This window comes from Aplidium turbinatum, chromosome 18, assembly GCF_918807975.1.
Source record: "Aplidium turbinatum chromosome 18, kaAplTurb1.1, whole genome shotgun sequence".
Taxonomy (NCBI): Eukaryota; Metazoa; Chordata; class Ascidiacea; order Aplousobranchia; family Polyclinidae; genus Aplidium; species Aplidium turbinatum.
This window is the reverse complement of record NC_137489.1, coordinates 13,685,804-13,707,443: the sequence shown is the minus strand read 5'-3', so window position 1 is coordinate 13,707,443 and position 21,640 is coordinate 13,685,804. Positions and strand designations below refer to the sequence as shown.

Below are 21,640 nucleotides of genomic sequence, written 5' to 3'. Positions count from 1 at the left end.
GAAAATTTGAAACTACCAGGAATGTTTGCGCACCCATACGGCAAGATGTAATCAGCAAGACGGCAAATAAAAACTTTATCATCTCCAAAATGATCCGTCACCTACATCCTACCATGTACAAAGCTCTCTTTGATAGTGATAGCACAATAACTGAACACATTTTCCCTATTGACTATTTCCCTATTGACTAACTTTCACAAAACGTTTTGAAGCACTTATATTTAGCCTATAGATCAAAGATCGATTGCCCATCCAAGCTTTCAAAATAGTACCGTAATTTGTTCTCAAACATTGTAAAATTTGGAGAAATTTTAAGATCGCTAAAGACAAACTTGAAGTTAGGAAGATTTTTTGCTTCCAAAAAAAGGGCTGCAAGAGCTACCACTAAAGTAGATGGAGACTACTTTTTTTTTAGAAGCACGTCATTATGCTAAAAACAAACAAACAGTGCAGCCAAAGCTGGAAATTTAGTGAAAAATGTCGGACAAGAAGGCTGTGTTTGGGAAATTTGCACGGCGTCGTGGGGAAATTTGTCCGTCAAAGTCTGGCAACACTGGTATATTGTTTGTGAGTGAATCAAAGTTTGGAGTTTTTTTTTGGAAGTGGCTATTTTTCCACAATCAGGTGTTGCCAGAGTTAGGATTAAAGTTAAGAAGGGTTAAGGTAAGAGTTAGAGTTAGGAATAAAATTAGGGTTGTGATCTTTCTAGGCCTAAAAAAAATTTCCAAAATACAAGTTTTTGTTTTCAACAGCCTTAAACTTTTCTTAAATTAGGGCAAAATTCCTTCTCTGGCAACACTATTCAGGCTATTATTACACTATATAATGTAAATATAGCCACAGCCTTTATTTTTCTTCTGTATCAGTTTCGGTCTTAATAAAAATCCTCTGTTTTGTCAAATGCCAACAGAAAATGGAAGATGATATTGATGTTTTACGTGAAGTTCCTGACTCACTTCAAAGATTAGTGAGGTATAGCCTATATCTATAAATAGTTAACATATGTTATTGTTAGGAAGCTGTGTGCATGTGCAGGCTGACAATGTTAGTACGAAGTCCATTGAAGAATTCATGAGGCAACAATAAAAAGGATTTTGAACTTTGAAATAGGCTACTGGTATTGTAATTTTGTAATAAAACATTGGCTTTAATTGTAGTCCAGCTTGTGAATATTTTCAGTAAAGGGCTTGTTAACAATGTGTTTGTTTTTATTTTATACTGTAGCCTAGTTGAAATCTCAACTGAAAAGAGAATTTGTAGTTAGCATTTAGCAACATAACCATAGCCAGATTGTCAAGTACCGTGAAACCTTACAACTTTGCCCGGTTGGACAACTTTGCCCAAAATTTGTGACTTGTATATCCGACCACAATACGGATTTCATGATTAGTGGTTTTGTTTAATGGATGATATTGTTAAATATGAATATTTTATCAATTGTTTCAGCAGAAAAAAATAACTTTTTAAGATTATTTTCATTAAGTTAATTCCAAATGAAAATACAAGAGAAAAAAATGCAAAAACTATGTGTCGGAAATTTCGCATGGGGGTCAAAGGTCATTTACCCATGCAGAGTGTTTTCCATATGGAAAGCTTCTATATTTATTCATGAGTATATATGTGCAAATGAGTTTTTATTAAATTTAAAGAAGTTTGATATTTTTTTGGGCATTTTAGTGGTTGTGACCCCTTATTTTGTGCTTTGGGTACAACTTTGTCCACTCCTCATGATCACTCCAGTGAACACCAACTGCCTATTTCTTGCATATAACTTTTATAAAGTTTGTACGTAAGGTCATGAACTTGATTACAGGTCACTAAGAGACACATTGCTGTGATTGATTAAAATAGCATCATGAATATGAGCCATGAGGTGATACCTCATTCAGCTAAATCTCTAATTGCTAGCAGTTTTTAAATCAGCAGAAACAAGCTGGATTGATGGCTATGATTTTTTCTCTGTTGTTTAGTTATAATTTTTAGGATAAGCTTGCACACAGCTCTGGCTCCAGGGCTACAGCTTGCTCCATCACTAGTGCTGTCTACCAGGTTGACGTTCCAAATCACCACGTTTTGGCACTATATGACATCTGACGACGTTGTGCAGAAAAAATATGGGAATCTATATCAATGCCGACATGGAAACAACAGCAGCTCTTTCGAAACCAAACAAAGATGAATTAATGGTGTCTAATTGGGTAGTGGTGGAATTTAATGTTGGTTCAACCTCCCGAACCACAACGGGTGACAATTGCAAATTGTATATTGATTTCCATTAAGGATAGGCTAGGGGATCTCCCGACTAAGAAGCAGCAGGCCAGCGATTCTCCATCAAGTATCAATTAATCATTCTTTATTGCAAAAATACATGGAAAATCAGCAGAGCCCTATTGGCATATGCATTTCGCTCTAACTATAGAGCATCATTAGTGCCTTATTCAAATAGAAACTTTTATTTAAACAAATAGATTCTATTTGAATAAGGCACTAATGATGCTCTATAGTTAGAGCGAAATGCATATGCCAATAGGGCTCTGCTGATTTTCCATGTATTTTTGTAATAAAGAATGATTAGCAAATTGTATGCGGGCCAAATCACAAGAAAAGTTTCCAATTCAGTTTATGAAGTCAAATTCTTAATGCCTCCATACAATTTGTCTTGTGACAAGTACTCATAGCCCTTGAATGAGGATCAGACCTTTGTGGACTTTGATGCAATATCTCGCGTTCTTCCAGAACCAATCGTTGATCGACGAAACAATATTTTTATTTCTGTGTAATTTGTCACAAACTGTAAAACATGTATTGTAATCGTTCTGCTGTTGGTATCCAAAAATTCATTTTTGTAACATCCACTGTTGCCGCTGTGTCACAGAAAGGTGCATGATTGATGACACTGTCATTCAGTAGTTGTTCATATTTCTTTGCTGTTTATATTAGGAATTTCTATTCAATAAACAAGTTGATTTCAATATATAATCGTTAAGCCTGGTGTGGCTAATCGCGACCACGAGGGTAACCAATTGTATAAAGTCCCTACCAATTGGGCAGAAAGTTATTTTTCTACTGTAAGTTATTTTTAAAAACACTGCTTGTGGGCAAAGTTGAATGATACCATGTTAAAATTGCTTGATCCACAACTAAATGTGTAAAATATAGCCAAAAAACTAGCTGTGGGCAAAGTTGCCACTTTGGGGACAACTTTGCCCAGCAAAATAAAACAAAAAAAAAATAATGAAAAAGATTACTTCTGATAGTTTAAGTTGTTGCATGCTTTAGCACATGTCTTTGCAAACCAGATAAGCCATTGCAACAAGAATTACCTCCTTTACAACAAAATTTACAACAAATAATTGTCAGCTAACTCATGATATCTGGGCAAAGTTGTAAGGTTTCACGGTATTCAGTCTTATCAGTCACTGTCATTCAAGTGTTAAGGCCTGCATTACTTTAAAAGTTTTTGAAAACCTACAATTTGAAAATTGCATGACATCTCAACAAGTTTCTTAATGGAAATCTGTCATTATCTTTTCTGCAGTGCATTGTATTTACAATTTTTTTCAAACATAAACAAATAAATGAAGTCATCTAGTAAATTTTGCATGACCTTGTTTTCAATTTTAAATCCATTTTTTAATAAATTTTAAGCTTTTACACACAATTTGTCATACGGTAATGATTTAGTGAAATATACATGCATATGGGGAGCAAGTCTTTTAGACGCTGACAGTTAGGCGCTGGTCTAATAGGCGCGCACACTGTGGCGTCTGGATATTTAGGTGCGGAGCACTGTGGCGCCCGGTCATTTAGGTGCTATTCCTAGTAAAGTCTGTAGATTGTATTAGCTTGGCAGCTTGCCAGAAAATTATATCATGGCTTCAGTGAGTGAAGCTGCTAAAACCGGCAATGCTTTTCACACAAAATGTTACATTGAACAGAAAAATATATTGTTGTTTTATTAGTTGATTTATTATTGTTTTATTTGTTGTTAGACCAGGTTTGCTTTGGTGAAAGCTTTATCAATAAATTATTGAAGCTTCCGAACATTATTGAGTTCATTTTTAGTTAACTCTTTCGCGACCATGGACGTATACACACGTCTTGGGATTTTTGCCATGATGACCAAGGAAGTATCCCTACGTTCAAGGTTAAAAGGTAGCCTATTTCAAGCAAAAAAATAATGTAAATGATGGCAGATCCATAGTCTTTGCCTGTCCTTTTTTGGCTAATTAAAAAAAATATTTTGGCGGTGCAGTTATCAGATGAGGACTTCTTAAAGATGGGGACATAGTAGATTTTTTTTCTTTCACTCATGGGAATTGGCAGTCAAAACTGGCTAGGCAACCCCTTACTTTGGAATTTCTCGATCAAAAAGACTGTAGGCTAAATTACGTAAACTTTTTGCTTAAAATTTTCCAAATTTCTCCATAATCATTCTGCTGTACCTCCTAAAGCATTGCGCGCAGAAACGAAGTAAATTTTTTCTTATGTGCAGAATTGTTTTGGCATTCGATTAAACTACATATATTTTCATATTATTGTATCATGCTTGGGTAGTAAAAATTATAATGGAGTACACTTTTCTGCCAATTTTTAATTTTTTAAAAAATTAGAAAAAATACCTTTTGGAAAGTTGCTAGTTGTACATAGAATGTTTTAAATTTTATTGCAAAGCTTTGCATCTTCGGATAGCTGAAGATGTATGCTTTCATTTGATGTCAAGATTGTGCGTCTACGTCGATCACATGACATGTTTTTACCGCGTAAATACAACAGATTTGTGTGAAAAATGTCTGGTAATTTAGATTAAATATAAATTACTTCTGTTCGGGATGGATTGGCCATGTGACGAGAACGCGTAAGACGCTCTACTACTGTTCACATGAATACATTTCTACAGGGCATATAGGCTACACCTTGGCTACAAGTTGCAAGCATAATGGTGAAACTTCGCTCGTTAAACCTAGTCCGGGTTTTGACGGAAAACTAAGTTACTCTTCACTCAAGCCTACCGCCCGCTTGAGTACAGCCTACGGTACATTTTTTACTGATGTTTAGTTATTATTTGACCTAACTAAAAGTGAACTCAATCTCACACATTTTCGGAAACTTGAATAATTTATTGATAAAGCTTTCGCCGGCGCAAACCTGCACTAACAACAAATAAATGCTGAACACGCGCATTAAAAAAAACAACATATTTTTCTGTTCAATATAACATTTTATGTGAAAATCATTGCCGGTTTAAGCAGCTTCACTAACGGAAGCCATAACATATTCTTCTGTTCAATATAACATTTTGTGTGAAAAGCATTTCCGGTTCAAGCAGCTTCACCCATATATTTTTTTGTGTAATAAAACATTTTGTGTGAAAAAGCATTGCCAGTTTAGGCAACTTCACTCACTGAAGCCATGACCAACAACGCACACGCATTAACAAAACAATATATTTTCCTGTTCAATATAATATTTTGTGTGAAAAGCATTGCCCTACGCCCCTACCTGCCAAGCTGATACAATCTACAGACTTTAGTAGGAATAGCACCTAAATGAACGGGCGCCACAGTGCTCCGCACCTAAATATCCAGACGCCACAGTGTGCGCGCCTATTAGACCAGCGCCTAACTGTCAGCGCCTAAAAGACGTGGACCCTGCATATGTGAGTATAAAACATATCTTGGTTTATATGCCTACAAGCCCTCATGTCTTTCAAAAACAAAAATGTAAGAATAATTTCAGATAATAATCCTAATTTTATTTCAATGTCTCTTGCAATTGTTATAAATCGATTTATTTTTATTCTAAATTCTCCAGATTTACAGTTCGTGGATTCTATGGTATTGAGCATGGACTAACCATTGATGTCTTAGTCAGGAATGCTTGTGTCAAAGAAGAAGATATTCAAGTAAAAATTAATTTGATAAATTTTATACAGTTTGTTGCTGTTACTTATGTTTGCTGCAAAATCTTTATCACCAACATAAACAGTATATCATTGTTTGCTTGTAATTAATATGTAATGGACTCTGGGTTTTTTTTTCGCTGAGAATTTTCGGTCATTTGTCCGAAATGACTTGAAAAAATTCGGTCATTTTATATTTATTTCGGTCATTTTTTTATGATGAAAATATTTCGTTTCAAGTAGCTGATACAAACCAAAATTTGCACTTCCTGACTAGCTACAACATTAAGTTTCGCTGAGAAACGTTGTCGTGTTTTATCTGAGAAAAAGTTAGAACAGACAAACGTTTCTTCAATGTTCATGAGCGAAACTTAACGTTGCAACATCGGGCGCAGACATCTTTTATTGCACACTAACACACGTGTAAAAGTAACGCAAAACAAAAACGGAAAGGAATAACAATAAGAATGACCAAATAAAAAAAAACACGTTACGCTCTAATGGTTCGCAATTACAAAGTGATTTAACTCCTCAACAATTTCACCGCTCACGTTGTTGCGTGCTCGCTTCGCGTTACTGTGCCAGTGCGCGTATGCCACGTCATAATTGAATGTTTTGTATGATGCAGCATTTAACCTCAAACGCATAAGTTTATCTGCAGTTGATCAACGCAAGCGATGTCTTGTTCGATGTGGAGTCAAACATTTCACAGAGGTTATCACCAGCTCAAAATTTAACAACATTATGCAACATGCTGGGATAATTTCCCGACTGACAGATCAATCTTTTCCACGATTCGAAGGAAAGATTTGAAAACACAGTGGCATTTCTAGAAAGTTGAAGTCTTTGAGTCATTGAGTGTGTTACTTTCATGTTTGCGTTTATCACAAGCAATGAGACATTGGATCAACGTACAAACGGATACTTCGTTGTTTATCAAGGTCTGGTCAATAACATTTCGAAAGGGTTGGCCACCAGCTCAAAAATTGATAATATATATGCAACATGCTGAGAAAATGTCCTGTTTGATAGAACGGACCGATCAATCTCTACCAAACGGTTTGACCTTTGCAAGGCAACCCAACATTGTGCCACACTTGAAAGCATCCGCCAGTCATGTTTGGGAAATGTTACTTCTGTATTTGCGTTATCATCATCATCATAATCCATCGTCGGTTTGTTCCCCACTAGTGGGGGTGGCCGATTGTTTCCGCGCAGCAATTGTTTTTATCCCTTTTCTCCATTTCACCCTGTCCCTTGCATCTTCCTCCTTCAGTCCGACTTTTTTAAATTCATCCTTCACTTGTTGTTTCCACGTTCTTCTTGGACGACCGCGTTTCCTCTTCCCATCCACCTTTAGATCTAGTGCCTTTCTAAGAAAAGTTATCACATATAATAAGACATTGGATCAACGTTCAAACACTAAGTCTACGTCTTGTATTTCCGATTGACAGAAATCGTAGAGTGGCGCAAGAAGCTTCTTTGCAATCACTGAAATCGATTTACGCGCGTAAATATTTTTTCTGACATTTTGACTGAATTGACTATATATTTTTTCGGACATTTTGACCGAATTGACTATATTTTTTTCGGACATTTTGCTAAAAAATCGGTCAATGACCGATAAATGACCGAAAAAAAAACCCAGAATGGACTAAAACTTTTATGTGTGTGATTTCAACTACTGTGGGTCTATATTGCAATTTAGAATGGAAAACTTGTTTATAGATTGCACTTTATTTTGCAGATGAGTATGTTTTTTTGCATGTTGGATAACTGCAGAATTCATTTTATCTTATTGGGAATACAAAGCTCAAACTGTTGTCAATTCTTTATTGAGAATTCAGACAATTGCATGATCTGTTCAAACTGTGGCCTAAGTTTAGACACATAAAAACCTCTGCTAAGTCTTGCTGTGGTTAGACAAAAAGCACGTCTATATCTATAAACTTACTGACAAAGATCCTTTCTGGATTATTGTTTTGCAAGCCAACAAGCATACTTTTTTTTATGCAAAAAAAAATTGAAACCCTGTAATATAGCTTGTGTAATGTTTTACAGGAGTTATTGAAGTTTGACAAGAAGCAGCTTCGGGTTGTTTTAAACCAATTAAAAAACGACAAATTTTTGAAGTCCCGTCCTTATGTGGAGACACAGGTCAGATTATGAAAGTCTTTTAAATAACCTGTTTAACTTGCTAATTCTTCTGAATGTCATTTAACTTTATATGGTCATATGTTACTTCATCAAAATGTACATAGTTTTGCTCGCTCTTATGAAATTCTTTGTATAGTTCTGTTAGCAATTATGCGATGCTGATCATTTATCAATGAATCTTTTCCAGCTATAGTTTTTGTCGCTATTGTTAGAAATCTAGGTTTAAAGGCATTTTGATATACAACTGCTTAATATGTACTTCTGGCTAAACCGTATTTTGTGTGCAGAATATATGAAATTTATGTCCTATCTGAAGCCTTTACAAATTGTTTCACCTTACGGATCATCAGAAGGTCTATTCTATTTGAATAAGACCTTCTGATGATCCGTTAGGTGAAACAATTTGTAAAGGCTTCAGATATAATAGTAATACCTATATTTGATTTAATTCGCTAGTTTTCATTGTTTTTGAAATTTATGTCCTGTACACATAACCTTGATAGTGTTGTGTTGTATGAACAGTTTCAAACCTTGTCTGAACTCAAAGCTATGCATTCAAAAGGTTGGTTCAATGGTTCATTGCCCAACCAACTTCTGCAGTGCACACAGCTACAATGCTTTTGATTATAACATAAAATAAGAGTACTTGCAGAAACTAACAGTTTAAACGGAATCAGTTCAGTTTATTTTTGTTCTGTTGGCGAATAAACAAAAATATACAAAACACAATAAACACAAATAATTCGCACACAACAAGGATTGCAGCAAAAGACCTAAAGGTGTGCTTGCATTTGTGTTATTAAATTATTGCCAGTTCGGCCCTTTCCATCAGATATTCAAACTCTTTTTTATATGGCAAGGAATGTTCTGTATGATGATTGATGCGAATTACGTTCATTTTATGCAGGATGACGGTAAAGTGACCAGGCACAACTATTACTACGTCAACTATCGAAGTGTTGCAAACGTCATTAAATACAAGGTATATGATATGTATACAATCGGTGATCGCTGTGCTTTTTGGTATCATTGCAACCACGAGGCTGAAGTTTAATTTTTGTTACATTAAATTTATCCACGTATTATGAAGTGAATTTTCACACTATAAACTTATACACTTTTTTCATTTTGATAGTTTTATCAAGAGTTCCTTATTCAAACAGAATTTCTAACTTAAAATTGGGTGCTGTTGAATTCAAAAAACATGCTTTTGGAGCTCACAGACAATAGGTTCATCCTTTTTTTTTGCAATAAGCACTTTTTTCTTTAGATATTGTCCTATTATACATTTTTGATAGATTTACTGTAATCATATATGTCGCCTGATAAAATTCGCTCTGAGATTTTCATACAATTCTATCTTCCTGTATTTACCACTTTGTATCAAACTTTGAAGTTTCCATCTTAGCTCGGCCACTTTAATATCACTCAGCCGGTATAGCCTATTTGACATTCTTGCATCATTTCAACGTCTAGCCGGACGTTGAAACGATGTAAAATGGCAACTTATTAGTTGAGTAGTGGCAAGTTTGACCATGCCAGCGTAACGGATAGTGCAAACTTGTATTGTTAATTTTGTTGGTATTTTCCACTAAGCTTAAACAACCATCATTCTCCTTCCAGCTGCACCACATGCACAAACGAATCGAAACAATGGAACGTGATGAGACGAATCGTCCCTCATTCAAGTGTCCCACCTGCCAGAACACATACAGCGACCTGGAAGTGAACCAGCTCATCGATCCTATGTTCGGTAGGGTTGCTTCCAATTTTGAGATAATCGTTTTATATTCAATGTTTCATATTCTTAAATTAACTTTGGTTTATTGTTTAAAATCACTTTCATGAAAGGAAAGTTCAGTTTATTTGCTTTTTGTTGACGAGAAAAAACAATTGTACAAACACAACAAACATAGAGGGCAAATAGTTCGCACAACAAGAATGGCAGCAATGGACCAACATGTTACTAAAACCAGCTGCCACCAAGACACGACACGTAGTCCGATCTGGACTAGCTAAACTAAAATACTAGCTAAACTAATCGTCGTGACTCACTAAAATTCAATTCCTTGTCATGGAAAACCGCGGCATTTTACGAACTTTAAGCATGGAGAGCAGGCAAAGTATTAGTAACAACTATAACAAGGTATAGTGGAGAAACTAAGCAGGTAGGCGGTAGGCCTACTAACCAGGGCTTGTCAAACTTTTTTTTATTATGCGACCCCATATAAGAAAAAAACATTTTTATACGACCCTTTGGTGGGCAGTTTACACTACAGTGTAAACTAGCCAATGCCGGCCTAACGTTTAACTTGTTTGGATGTGCTGAATTACGATTTGCGACCCCTTTTGAGATCGTAACCCATAGTTTGGGAATCTCTGGTATAAACCACTCTACACAAGTAACAACAAACGCTTCTGCTTTTTCTAAACAGGAAGATGCCGCCAGAACGTCTTGAAAAATTTACGTTCACACCCAATTTGTCACATATTTTGTCGCGTTCGCTTTTGATACATTACTTTGAGTTGTTACATTTACCGCAGTAAGTAAAAAATAAGCAACAGTTACACTTTTTACCATCACAATCACCGCATACAACGCCAGCAAAATGCCTGTTTAGACTAAATAAAGTTGCAAAAATAACGTTTTTACCGCCACGTATGTATCCCTGGATACAATCTTGCTATCAGTACCACGTTCCTCGACTTGTATGTTCAACAAGGCGCCGTTGATTTTCAGGAACGTTGAATTGTACTTTCTGTCGGACGGAGGTGGTTGAAGACAAAGCAGCTTCTGCCACGCAAGACGGTCGAACTTTGCAGGTAAGATTTGAAGGAATCGAATTGTTTGATCTCACCATTTTCTTAAAAAAAATTTTTACGATTGTATGATCGAACGATCACCAAAAGTGAATGCATTGAAATCTGTTCCAGCAAAGGCAACGCTTCTAATTTTTTTCTAAACATTGACTACATATGTTTGGCATCCAGTAAATTGTTTTTCGTTGGGATAGTCAGAAATGAAAATAACCAGTAATTTAATCCAGCATCGCCATTGGCTCGCAGACAAATCTTCTCATAACCACGGTCAAAATTAAGCTAAATTAGATCATACTGATTTAAAATTTTGCGATAGGCTTAAAACATGTTTTGATTGCTTTTACTGCAACGTGGTCAAATCGCTTTCAACCAGGGGTGTTCGAAGCAAATTAGGCAAAGGACTTTTTTTGTTTAAGACGTTTAACTCCAAAAGAAAATCGAGACAAATGAATTACGGTATGCCACAAAAAGAAGCAAAGTTTTTCAAAATACCGAATTTTGCATGAAACTATAATTCACATATCTTGGCTGAGCACTTTGTAAGCAAGCTCGCTCATTTGCACTTCAACGCTTTCTGCGTTGTAACAATTTCCTGCTTTTTTTTTCAAGCTAATTACGAAACCAAACTGCCACCATGTCCAAATAAAAGAAAGGAAGAGATTTTGCCGCCGAAATAAAACGAAATTTTGTGGTAGGTCTGAAAGCTTTTCAACATAAAACCAATAACCAACTCACCAAAATCAGATCTCATTGAAAAGAGTTAGTCATGTTGAAATTAAAGCGCGTGGTTTCAATACAAATGAAAATTGTAGCCCACTAAAAATTAGATCAGCCACAAATGAAAAATAGACCTATTGTGCTTTTTTAAGCGGGTGGTTTACCTGAGTCTACAGTAGCTTAATATTGCTTTTCATATAGCCCAATTATAGGCTTCTGAACAAAAACGTTACCAGTCGGCAAAAAATTAAAAAATTTAATACCAGCAACAATTTTTTTTTCTTTTTTGTTTCGTCACATACAATTTCTTGGCTATAATTGTAGTTATCAAAACAAGATTTCTGTCTTTTTTAACCTCGGTGTAGACCAAAATATAATTAGGTCTAATAATTAAATTAGCGCTGATGAAGAATCATAATGTAAGAATGCCATAATGGCACTAACAAAACGATAAACAATTCAAATATTTCACTCAACAAGTGCGGTTGACTTCTAATCAAACAATGATAAAGATTTCAGTAATACAGAAACGCATAAAAATACCTTTGTCCTTAAAATTAATGGTCTGCACGTCGTAAACAGCAAACCGATTTTTTAACTTTTGCTGACAACTGAATGTTGAAAAGCGAACAGCAGGCTACTTTGATGCGACCGAGCGTCGATGATGATGTCATAAACGCGTTTGTCAATACTTGTTGGTCACACCACACTGTTTTGAAAAATACCCACTTCATTAGTGACCTATTCTTGGACTGTCACTGCTATTTCTGGTCTTGCATTCAAGTTTTCAAAATAGAAAAGTTTTAAATGCATAAATTGCGCAGTTTAAGTGACTGGTGACCCCCATATCCCCCACTCCCAACACCCTTGATAGTTCGAAATCCATAAAATTATCAAACAAACCTTATAAAAAAAAACTTCCAAAAATATTTTTAAAAAATTTTGTAACTTTGAAATGATTGGAGGGGCCCGTGCCCTTTAGACGCTACGCTACAGCCTTTTGAAATTACCATACTTTCCAACGGTTTTATTTCTAATCATATTTCATTAAAAAGTATTTCACCGCATCTGGAGCCTATTTTCAGAGGGGAGTATGTTATCTACCAAACTAGGCACTTGGATCGTATCATTACCTCAATTGACCGTTTCATTTTCTATTCAACTCCACAGGCTCGGTTCAACGAACAGATGGAGCCCGTCTACAAGTTATTGAAGGAAGTTGAAAACATCAATCTCTCGGATGACGTTCTGGAACCGAAACCGACTCTCATCCCTCACTTGCATCCCAGGTGCTGTGGAGCTAGGCCAAGGATGTTGCTAAACTTGTAGTCACTATGCTGACTTATTCCTGTTCTTGTATTGTTTTGCTCCTTGCAAGCAACACTTCATCGGGATATTTCTGCATAAATTGCAAAAAGGTTTTACCTTACTGTACCAGCACAAAACTGCCGTTTCAATCTGTAGTACCCCAAATGCATAAATTGTAATTTATCGGAAAAGTATTAATATAGAAGTTTACATCGAACAGTCCATATTTTACGAATCTTACTTATATTACTACTTACTCAGTTAGACTACATTAAAAAAAATCGCAGTTTTTTTTATTCAAATAAGATTTCTTTTGTTATTGTATGCAGCTAACAATGTGTGAAATTTCTTAGTTCTTTGATGGCGAAGTGTAATTCTAGAGAGTAAATTTACCAAAGCAGTAAAGGTGGAGCAACACTTTTCCTCTAAATGCAAGAACACGAACCCAAAAGTAACAGACGGGTGTAAATTTATCTTGACATGGAGGAAATGAAGTGGTTGAGACTCCCTCTTACTCAGTAAGAGTGTTCAAAAATTGTGTCTTCATGGAACATCTTTGACTATTTATTTCGATCCTCCAGCGCTTCGAGGACATCGAAACCAAAAACGAAATCGGATGACAACTGGTCGACCGGACGTTCGGCCATGGGCATCATCCAGGAGCAAGATGTTGTCATTGATCTTGGAGCGGACAAGAAAGAAGAGCACAAACACAAAGAAGTATGAATTTTTAGATTTTAATTGTAAATTTGATTCCACAAACATCAACCTTCCACCACTTAGGATTACAGTTTGATTAACCACAAGATGTCACCTAGCGACAGGTTTTCTTGTTGTAGTAGACGCAAGGTGGCAATGAGCGACGACATACACCGATATTTGTGCTTTAGTGTGCGACTGTGCATTGGACCCTTATGTTGCATTGCTACTCTTTGAGTTTATTATACGTTCTGCATAAAATAAGCTATTTTCTATGTTTAGTCTTCATTTATGTTTGTGTGACTCACCAGCCTGTGTTTGTGATGAACGTCAAACAGCACAGCGCATCATAAATCACTGTCTAGTGTTTCGACCTGCAGAACATGTGGATCTCATAGACCTTGCACTGCAACAATTGGGAGATGTTGCCTGAATTGCTGCCTCATAAGCAAGAAATTTATGATTGTACCAGACATATATTCAGTAACGCTCTGACAGCACTACTGTCTTAATATTCACTGATTGATGTAGAAGGGAGCTTCTTTCTGGCTGTCAGCACAAGGCTGAGTAGTAACTACTCACTAGAACGGTGAGCAGTTGCGAAACACCGGTGTCTCTTGCTGTGAATTCATAAATATTGATTGGTTTCGATTAATAATACTTCTGGTACCGGTATTAAGTTTTCACTAACAAGCAAAGAAAATTTTAACCACTTTTTTATTAGGTTTTAACATGCGTGTGGGTTTCAGTAAACTCCGTTGTCTTTCAACTTTCCAATACGCAAAACCTTCAGGGACACTTAACCCTGCTTTGCAACATAGTCACGATAACGAGTTTTGATCACAGCTTCCCATTTGGATGACGAAAAGCACCGTCATTGGATCGGAGAACCAAGCGACGACGTCTTCTGGGAACCAGGAGCCTGTGTCCCAAGTGGAAACTGATGCCAAGCCTATCGACGATGAAGTTTTACAGGTTTGTAGTGTTCTTGTATACCTCCAGGCTCACGAGCACAATCTGTTTTCAGATCTTGGTTCGTTGAAATGAGGCCGACAAGTTAACGTGTTTCTCTTTTTCCTTATTTGTTTTTTAATATCTGTCCATACGTAATAAAAATGTCAAGAATGTAAAATTTGAAATGTTAGGACAATTATTAATGGCATCTTTACTGTGCAACTGTTTTTAGAAATAAAACTTACCCTAATTTCCAAACGCTTTCCTGGAATTTAGATTCAAATGAATATGATACACATGAAACTAATTGTTTTACCTAAATTTCCTAAAAAGGGTGCGAAAGCGATATTTTTTCACGGAAACTTAAAAATCTTGTGTTTTTACAAATTATGCAGTGTTTGGTGTAAAATATCCATCTTTTGCTTAAAAGTATGGATCCTTTTTTCAGACACTTCTCGTTCAAGAACGATCTTCTAAACGGCAAGTCCCCGTCTATCCTCCTGCTCGACATGAAGAAGAGGAGGGATCGGACGAATTTGAGGATGTAGATGATGTTGAAGAGATGGTATCCGTTGACGGAAAACCGTACACTTACGACGAAGTCACACGTCGCGGCCAAGAACTGATTAATATGATGACGCCAAACGAAAGAGCGAATTACATTAGCATAGGCCGGCGGTTGTATGAGGATATGGACGAATAAGACCCTCGTAATATTTGGTTCAAAGCTTGGCTAGATTCGAATCCTTGGAATCGGCTTGGTTGAAAGTCACTTTAGCGATCTATTGGCAGCACCCGGTCGCTTTTTGGCCGGAAGAGGAGGCTTCAATCGGAGTGTTGACATCAGATAATCTACTGTGGTTGTCTGCACTGTGCGAAACAGATCACCACACATACAAAGTGAAAACCAACTTTTATTTTCGCAAATACAAAACAATGGCTTTGTGTTAGGATAAAGCTTTGTTGGTTTCTTGAACAAACCAGGGGCTGTTCATATATCATAGTCTAAGTGGGAGTGTCACAGACGTCATATTGGCTTGTATGGATGAGTTACAAGCACATGATTATGACATTCGAACAGCTTTCCTAGGCTATTTGGAGTGATTGCTAGGGCTATGGAGTGATAGGGTTTTGGCGTGGGTGAAATTGACCGGTTATAAACCGAGTCGTTTTCTCGTCCAACTCCACAGCCCTGCAAAGTAATAGACATGTAGCGAGGCTAATTGCTTTCTTACCGTTTCTACTAGAATTTTTTCATACATAAAAAAAGATTGCAAAAGAAATGGCTGTAACTTAAGCAACTAGGTTGGAAAAGTCAGCGAAATCACGCCTTATGATATTTTTCACAAATCTAGCGTACGCTTTAGTGGAAGTACGGTAGTTGTCACAAAAAACGAGTTCGACCACTGCAGGCTGGGCATACCGGTACACCTAATTTACATGAGATGCAATTTCTCGTTCACAGCTTTGAACATTTTACACATAAAAACTCGTCCGAGTATGTTATCATGAGAAGCATTAATCAAAAAGAGTTGCATTTAGTCACTAGAAGAATCAAATTTATTATGTACAAATATCAAAAATGCGTTATATACATCAAAAAGTAATGGCAAACACTTTGCACACTTTCGTCACACAACCAACAGTTGGAGTTTGGCGAAAGCTTATGCAACAATAAAGCATCTCGCTTTGTTCGTACTCTAGCTAGAAAACTGAAGACGATTGTGGACATTCTTCGTGGATATTCTGAAAGAATGTTACCTACAACTAAAATCGAGATGCAACAACTAAAGTTTGCAATAAACCGTATGCAACAGCACTAGTTTTCTTGCTGACTACTTATAAATACCAAGTACAAGAAGTGGGTTATACATTTTCAAACAGCAAAATCTGTCATCTTTACATTGATTCAACGTCTGCAAACGGTGAATCAATGTAAAAATGACTGATTTTGCTGTCTGGGTTAGGCTAACTGGCCCTACTGCATTTTTTAGACATTTGTCTGTTCTGTTGACAAAGATGATGAACTTTACTATTTTAAGCAAGTTGGTCACAACTTTATTGCATAAACCCTGTCATTTCCACATCATTCATTGGCATTGCAAGGGGAGCCGTGTGAATCACGTTTTCCTGAAAAAACCCAGTTGCGTACGATGCGTTTTGTGGGCTAGTGGGCGCACGAGTGTCAGTTAAATGTCGAAACGAGAGGGGAGCGTTTGGATCCATTCCAGCCATTTGCTCAATGAGTTCGTCGATACATTTACCAGACTGCGTGGTGGCACGGTCGGCCAGTCGATCGTAACTATCAGGTCCAGATTCATGAATACTGTCGTTGAGGCTGTCAAATGTATTGTGTCGCTCTCGGACCTGAATAAAACAATATACAAAATAAACAAAAGTTGAGCACGGATAAGCAGGCTGTTTTGCAAAAACGCAGTCGAGTTAACATTCTCGGTTGCTCGAGCCAGCATTGGGCGTTCACGTTTGAACTGTAGCCTACTTGCTACAGCTCATAAACCCGAAAAGTTGCAACCCAGGCAAAAAAGCATAAGAATTGATAAATTTTAAAATAAATGAAACAACGATTTGGCAAGAGGCACCTGTGTATAAAACTGCAAGACACAACCGGAGTTGCCATTGTTTTATTGATTCGCACAAGAACTACAACAATAATGGAAGTGTCGACTTCCCACTATTAGTTCGTTCAAAAAAAGCTAACAAGTCAAATAAAAATGAAGAAAAAATGACAGAATCTAAGTTTCATTACACTAAACCTACAAGATATATCTCTGAATTAAGCAACCTATCGACACCAATCAAGTCGAAGGGCATTACTGCGCAACCTGGCGAGGAATAGATTAATTATTAGGCTACATTGGGCGTGACGGTGATCGGAACCTGCGCAATTATAATTCATCATTAGACGACGCGCAGCAAAAAGTAGGAGCTGCAAGTATGCAATTGTCTGTTGAATAAATTATTTCGATATGCAGATCTTTGAAGATTTTTTTTTTTGTTTCAATCTTAGTTTTAGAAGGTTAAAACGTCGAGTATTTCTTCCTTATTTTTTCTGCGTCTACTCAAAATTAAATTAATCCCAGTTGTGCACGTTGTTTTAAAAGCTAGGTATAACCAGAAGAATTCTTTACCAAAGCTTCATCAGAACAGAAAAAGTCTATAACTTGAAAACAAACACAAAAGAACGTGTTGTTGCTGCACCTGCGTCGCAACTCGCAACAACAAAAGGTCTGATTCATCAACAGCAGCCACGTTGCCTTCACTAGCCCTAACGCTGCACTCCAGCCTGTAATAGTTGCATTTTTTTTCTTTTTAACGTCGCCAGACGTTAAAACAACATAAAAACACAACTTTTGCTTGTTGGAATTGTATCTGCAAGTCTCTTTTTAGTTGGTACCTGCTCTCAGTCGGGTTTAACGAAAAACGTATTTTGATGTCACACTTGGCTTTTCTTCATCTCTTGCAAGTCTGTTGCATTTTTCGGCAATCGACGAAACGATAAAATTTTTGTCCTGTTTTTGTTTTGGTTAAGCTCCGTCGTTATGAAAGATGACTTTGTTATGCTTATGTTTGTTTAATAAAGTTGCTGCTAACGTAAGATGGTGTGTGTTTGTGTATAAAGTAAGCTTTGTGTACTTCAAAACGTTTTTGCTTGAGTAGGCTACGCAAAAAGTCTATAACGCTGCCGTTTCAGCAGCTACATTATAATTACCAAGTTGGCTAGTGAAACTATTTGAACTGAAATAACATTGATGAAACAAACAAGATTTTCGGTTTCAAAAGAAGATAGCTACAACAATTTTAAAATAAACATTCGCTCTGCTATTAAAATGAAAAGTTATTATCGTTTAAATCTATAGCTTCCTGTTTCAAAGTGTGTACGCGACTTATTCAATCACCCTTAGCCCATCTGCCCATTCCATATCATTTCAACAAGCGATAGATTTTTCAAATTTTATGTCAATCTAAACGTCAAAACAACGATGGTATCTGTGTCTGTGCGTGTTTTCCAGTACAACTCAGTCAGCAAATCGGTCTTTTTTGCATTGCTTCAACAGAAAAGGACTAATTTGTTGCTAGAAATGAGTCACATGTATTTATGCCAATACTTTCTATAAACCCTTAATTTTTCCGGTAATTCTGATAAATGCAAGTTTTGCTCGATTGGTTCGTGCATTCAAATGAAGATAGAATTGTTATCGAATTCAATTCTTACGCCTGCAACAACTGTAAATTAATTAAACTTAAGTTCTCATAGCTTCTGACACGATTCGAAAGAGCGTAGTCTTACGCAGTCAATTTTTTTGTGTAGCCTACTTTTTTTGAGACCAACGAAGAAATGCCCATGTCGGCCGTTGAGAGAGTAAAAGATTAAAGATATCATACTGTATTATGTAGATTTATGACATGAATTAGATGAGGTGAATAAATGCAGCAAAATGATGTCGTATGATTTTTATAGGTTATTGGTTAGCAAATTTTATGGATTGTCTATAAATACAATTGAGCGTCACAACAAATACGAAGCAAGAACAAAAAGTACCGTGTCAGTGCAACTCCACGTATTCAATGGCATATACAATGTAACGAAAGTGAAACTTTTTTGACAAGATTTCATTTCTTTGATACGTTGGGTAGCTTATCACATGTCATGGGAGCATAGTCATTGATAGACCACTTTCAGTTTTCCGACGACTTTACATGATTTTTGTTCAAATAAAAAAATGTTAAAGATGCTTGTGTGTTTAATCAAAAATGATGTTGAATCTTGTGTAATTACTCAGTTTTACATACTCGGAATACCAAAGTAAATTCTATTCAAAGTCAAGCTAACAAAGCGCACCGGTAATCCTTAAGGGTTGCAAAATGGCAACAAAGAGCGTAGAACATGCCACAGTGAGACCGGTAATCTTATTTTATCTGGTCTATCGTTAATTGCGGTTACGAGCACTGGCCCAATTTAGGCTAGTTGAGCATGATAAACTTTTTAAACTCACAGTGAAAGTTTTAAGCTGTTTCGCTCGCGTTTTGTAGTCTTTAGTGCAGGGCTGCAAGCTATGCAGTAAACGATTAAAGAATCATTCAAGAAATCTTTATCGACAATCATAAGACAAAAATTATATAGCTTATTAGTCTCAAAACAGTTTCAACAACAATTTTCAATAACTAATCTAAAATTACGCAATGAAGCTGCTTAAAAAGCCTATGTGACTATGTGCACATGCGAAAATTCGCTAGCAAGTCTGGCATACTCAGGCTGCTCAAGCAGCCTGGCAGGCAAAACAAAACACTTTAGCTATATCACGAGCTTCGACGGTTTCAGGGTAAAAAAAAACGTTGCATGTCTCAGCACTTAGCCTAGCTAACACAATCGTTTTTTCATGCTGATTCAACTTTTGTGGACATTGAATCAAGGGAAAGAGATGGAGTTTTCTAGCTGCAAGGTTGAAAACAAAGTCAGATTTAGCAAGGTTTGCAAAGCGGAAAGTTTCCTTGAAACGTCACATCAGCTCTCAATGTCCATTAAAGCCACATTGCTCATGCGAGAAGTCTAACTTGGACACGAACTCACAAATGACCTTTCTCATACCAACCTTATAAAGAAGATATTTGGCAGCCCGGGGAATCATGAAAAGAGTAACAAGGTTCTTTTCGATCGGAGTTTTGATTGACCAGTTTTGGCCAAACGATGCTTTTAGTTCCGTCTAAAAAGCACAACAAGATAATTAGGTTCGGTCAGCTCTGGGTTGATAAAAAATAAACACTCAGTATCAAAATAGCCTACAGCAGGGACGGATCAAGCAACTAGTCTTAGGTGGGGGGGATGTCAACAAAACACAATCATGTGAAAGTCTACATTAATCCAACCTTACAAATACACTGTAAATAATGTTACTTTTTTGTTTTGTTTTAGGGGGCGATCGTCCCCCATGGATCTGCCACTGAAATATAGCAAGAAACGTTCAAAGTAAAGAACGGTAGACCATGTTTCATTCATTCTTTGTTACACTTATTAAACTTTACTTTAAACATTTAAAAGTTAGATATTGTGTAAAGGAATGACATACCCAGAGTGGTAACTTTATGTTGTAAATTCCCTTTTACCTAACTATATTTACCTCTGGAGCTCTCAAACGGCCTTCAGCAGAAAATCTTCTCAGCTGATTACAAAAGTTATGGTAATCAAATACTTTCACTTCCTTGTTTCTGTCCAGTTTCTCAGGCGTGTTCTCAGTCGATTCCGGACCGAAAAAGAAAACCTGCATGCAAGATAGAAAAGTGAACTTTTATGTCGTCCATCTCATAGATTTATAGTCTTAGACCTACAATCCTATATGAATATATTTATAAAAGTGACTGTTGGTCTACGTATGGCCACAAATTTATGTAAGAATTACTTTTCGTCGCCAACGAGGAAGCACATAAGCAATGATCTATTTTTATTGTATTGTGACAAAAGTCAGTGTCTCTAACAAAGTAGCAAGCTCGGCCAATTTTTATTTGAGTCCAGTTTCGAGTTCATATGGTCTCCAAGTTTGATTCTTTCGGTTTCGCTTTTTTCCAACTTCAACTTCTGTGGTTTTCAGTTCATTTCTACTGTTTTGGAAAAAACTGGCGTTTTTCAGATCAGTTAACAAAAATTTATCAACCATCGCCAGCAGCGAAGTTTCAATTTTTAATAATAAATATATTTGCGTTAACACAGTCGACTTTTTTGAGTAGCCTATAAAAAAAAATATTTCTTTAATTGAAGTTCGCGCTCACAGTTCTAGCTATTGGTTGTAGGCCAAAAAGTATTAACTAGATTGTAATTCTTTAAACTTTACTGATAGAAGAATCGCTTGAGGCAGTGAACTTCCAATGCAAGCCCACCTTGACATTGTCAGTAGGCTACTCCGCCACGTCAAAACGATGTGAAAAAGAAGAAATTGAAGAAATAAAGAAACGCAAATTTGAAATTTCTTATCACACGCGTCACAAAGCTTTTGAAACTAAAACAACCTTTCTGAAAATTTCCCGAAATGCTCTTCGAGCCTTTTTTGTGAATTTCCCCAAATCGTGTTC

General features: G+C 36.5%; 2 protein-coding genes across 2 annotated transcripts in view; one reads left to right on the top strand and one right to left on the bottom strand.

Annotated features, from left to right (window-relative positions):
• The first annotated feature begins 782 nt into the window (after positions 1 to 782).
• On the top strand, positions 783 to 15,502 carry LOC145787112 (general transcription factor IIE subunit 1-like). The gene is made up of 10 exons (XM_082598837.1): positions 783 to 972; positions 5,815 to 5,905; positions 7,964 to 8,059; positions 8,967 to 9,041; positions 9,683 to 9,812; positions 10,800 to 10,882; positions 12,767 to 12,885; positions 13,486 to 13,624; positions 14,450 to 14,578; positions 15,006 to 15,502. The coding sequence occupies exons 1-10, from the start codon at positions 914 to 916 to the stop codon at positions 15,258 to 15,260; spliced, it is 1,176 nt and encodes a 391-aa protein (XP_082454963.1). The 5' UTR covers positions 783 to 913; the 3' UTR covers positions 15,261 to 15,502.
• The window catches only part of LOC145787110 (interferon regulatory factor 8-like), a 19,008-nt gene continuing 12,821 nt past the window's right edge, over positions 15,454 to 21,640 (bottom strand). The window contains exons 9-11 of the mRNA XM_082598835.1: positions 20,695 to 20,835; positions 20,170 to 20,280; positions 15,454 to 16,924 (exon numbers count right to left, since the gene is read on the bottom strand). Of these exons, the coding sequence (XP_082454961.1) occupies positions 16,616 to 16,924; positions 20,170 to 20,280; positions 20,695 to 20,835 (561 nt within the window). The 3' untranslated portion in view covers positions 15,454 to 16,615. The remainder of the gene's footprint in view (positions 16,925 to 20,169; positions 20,281 to 20,694; positions 20,836 to 21,640) is intronic.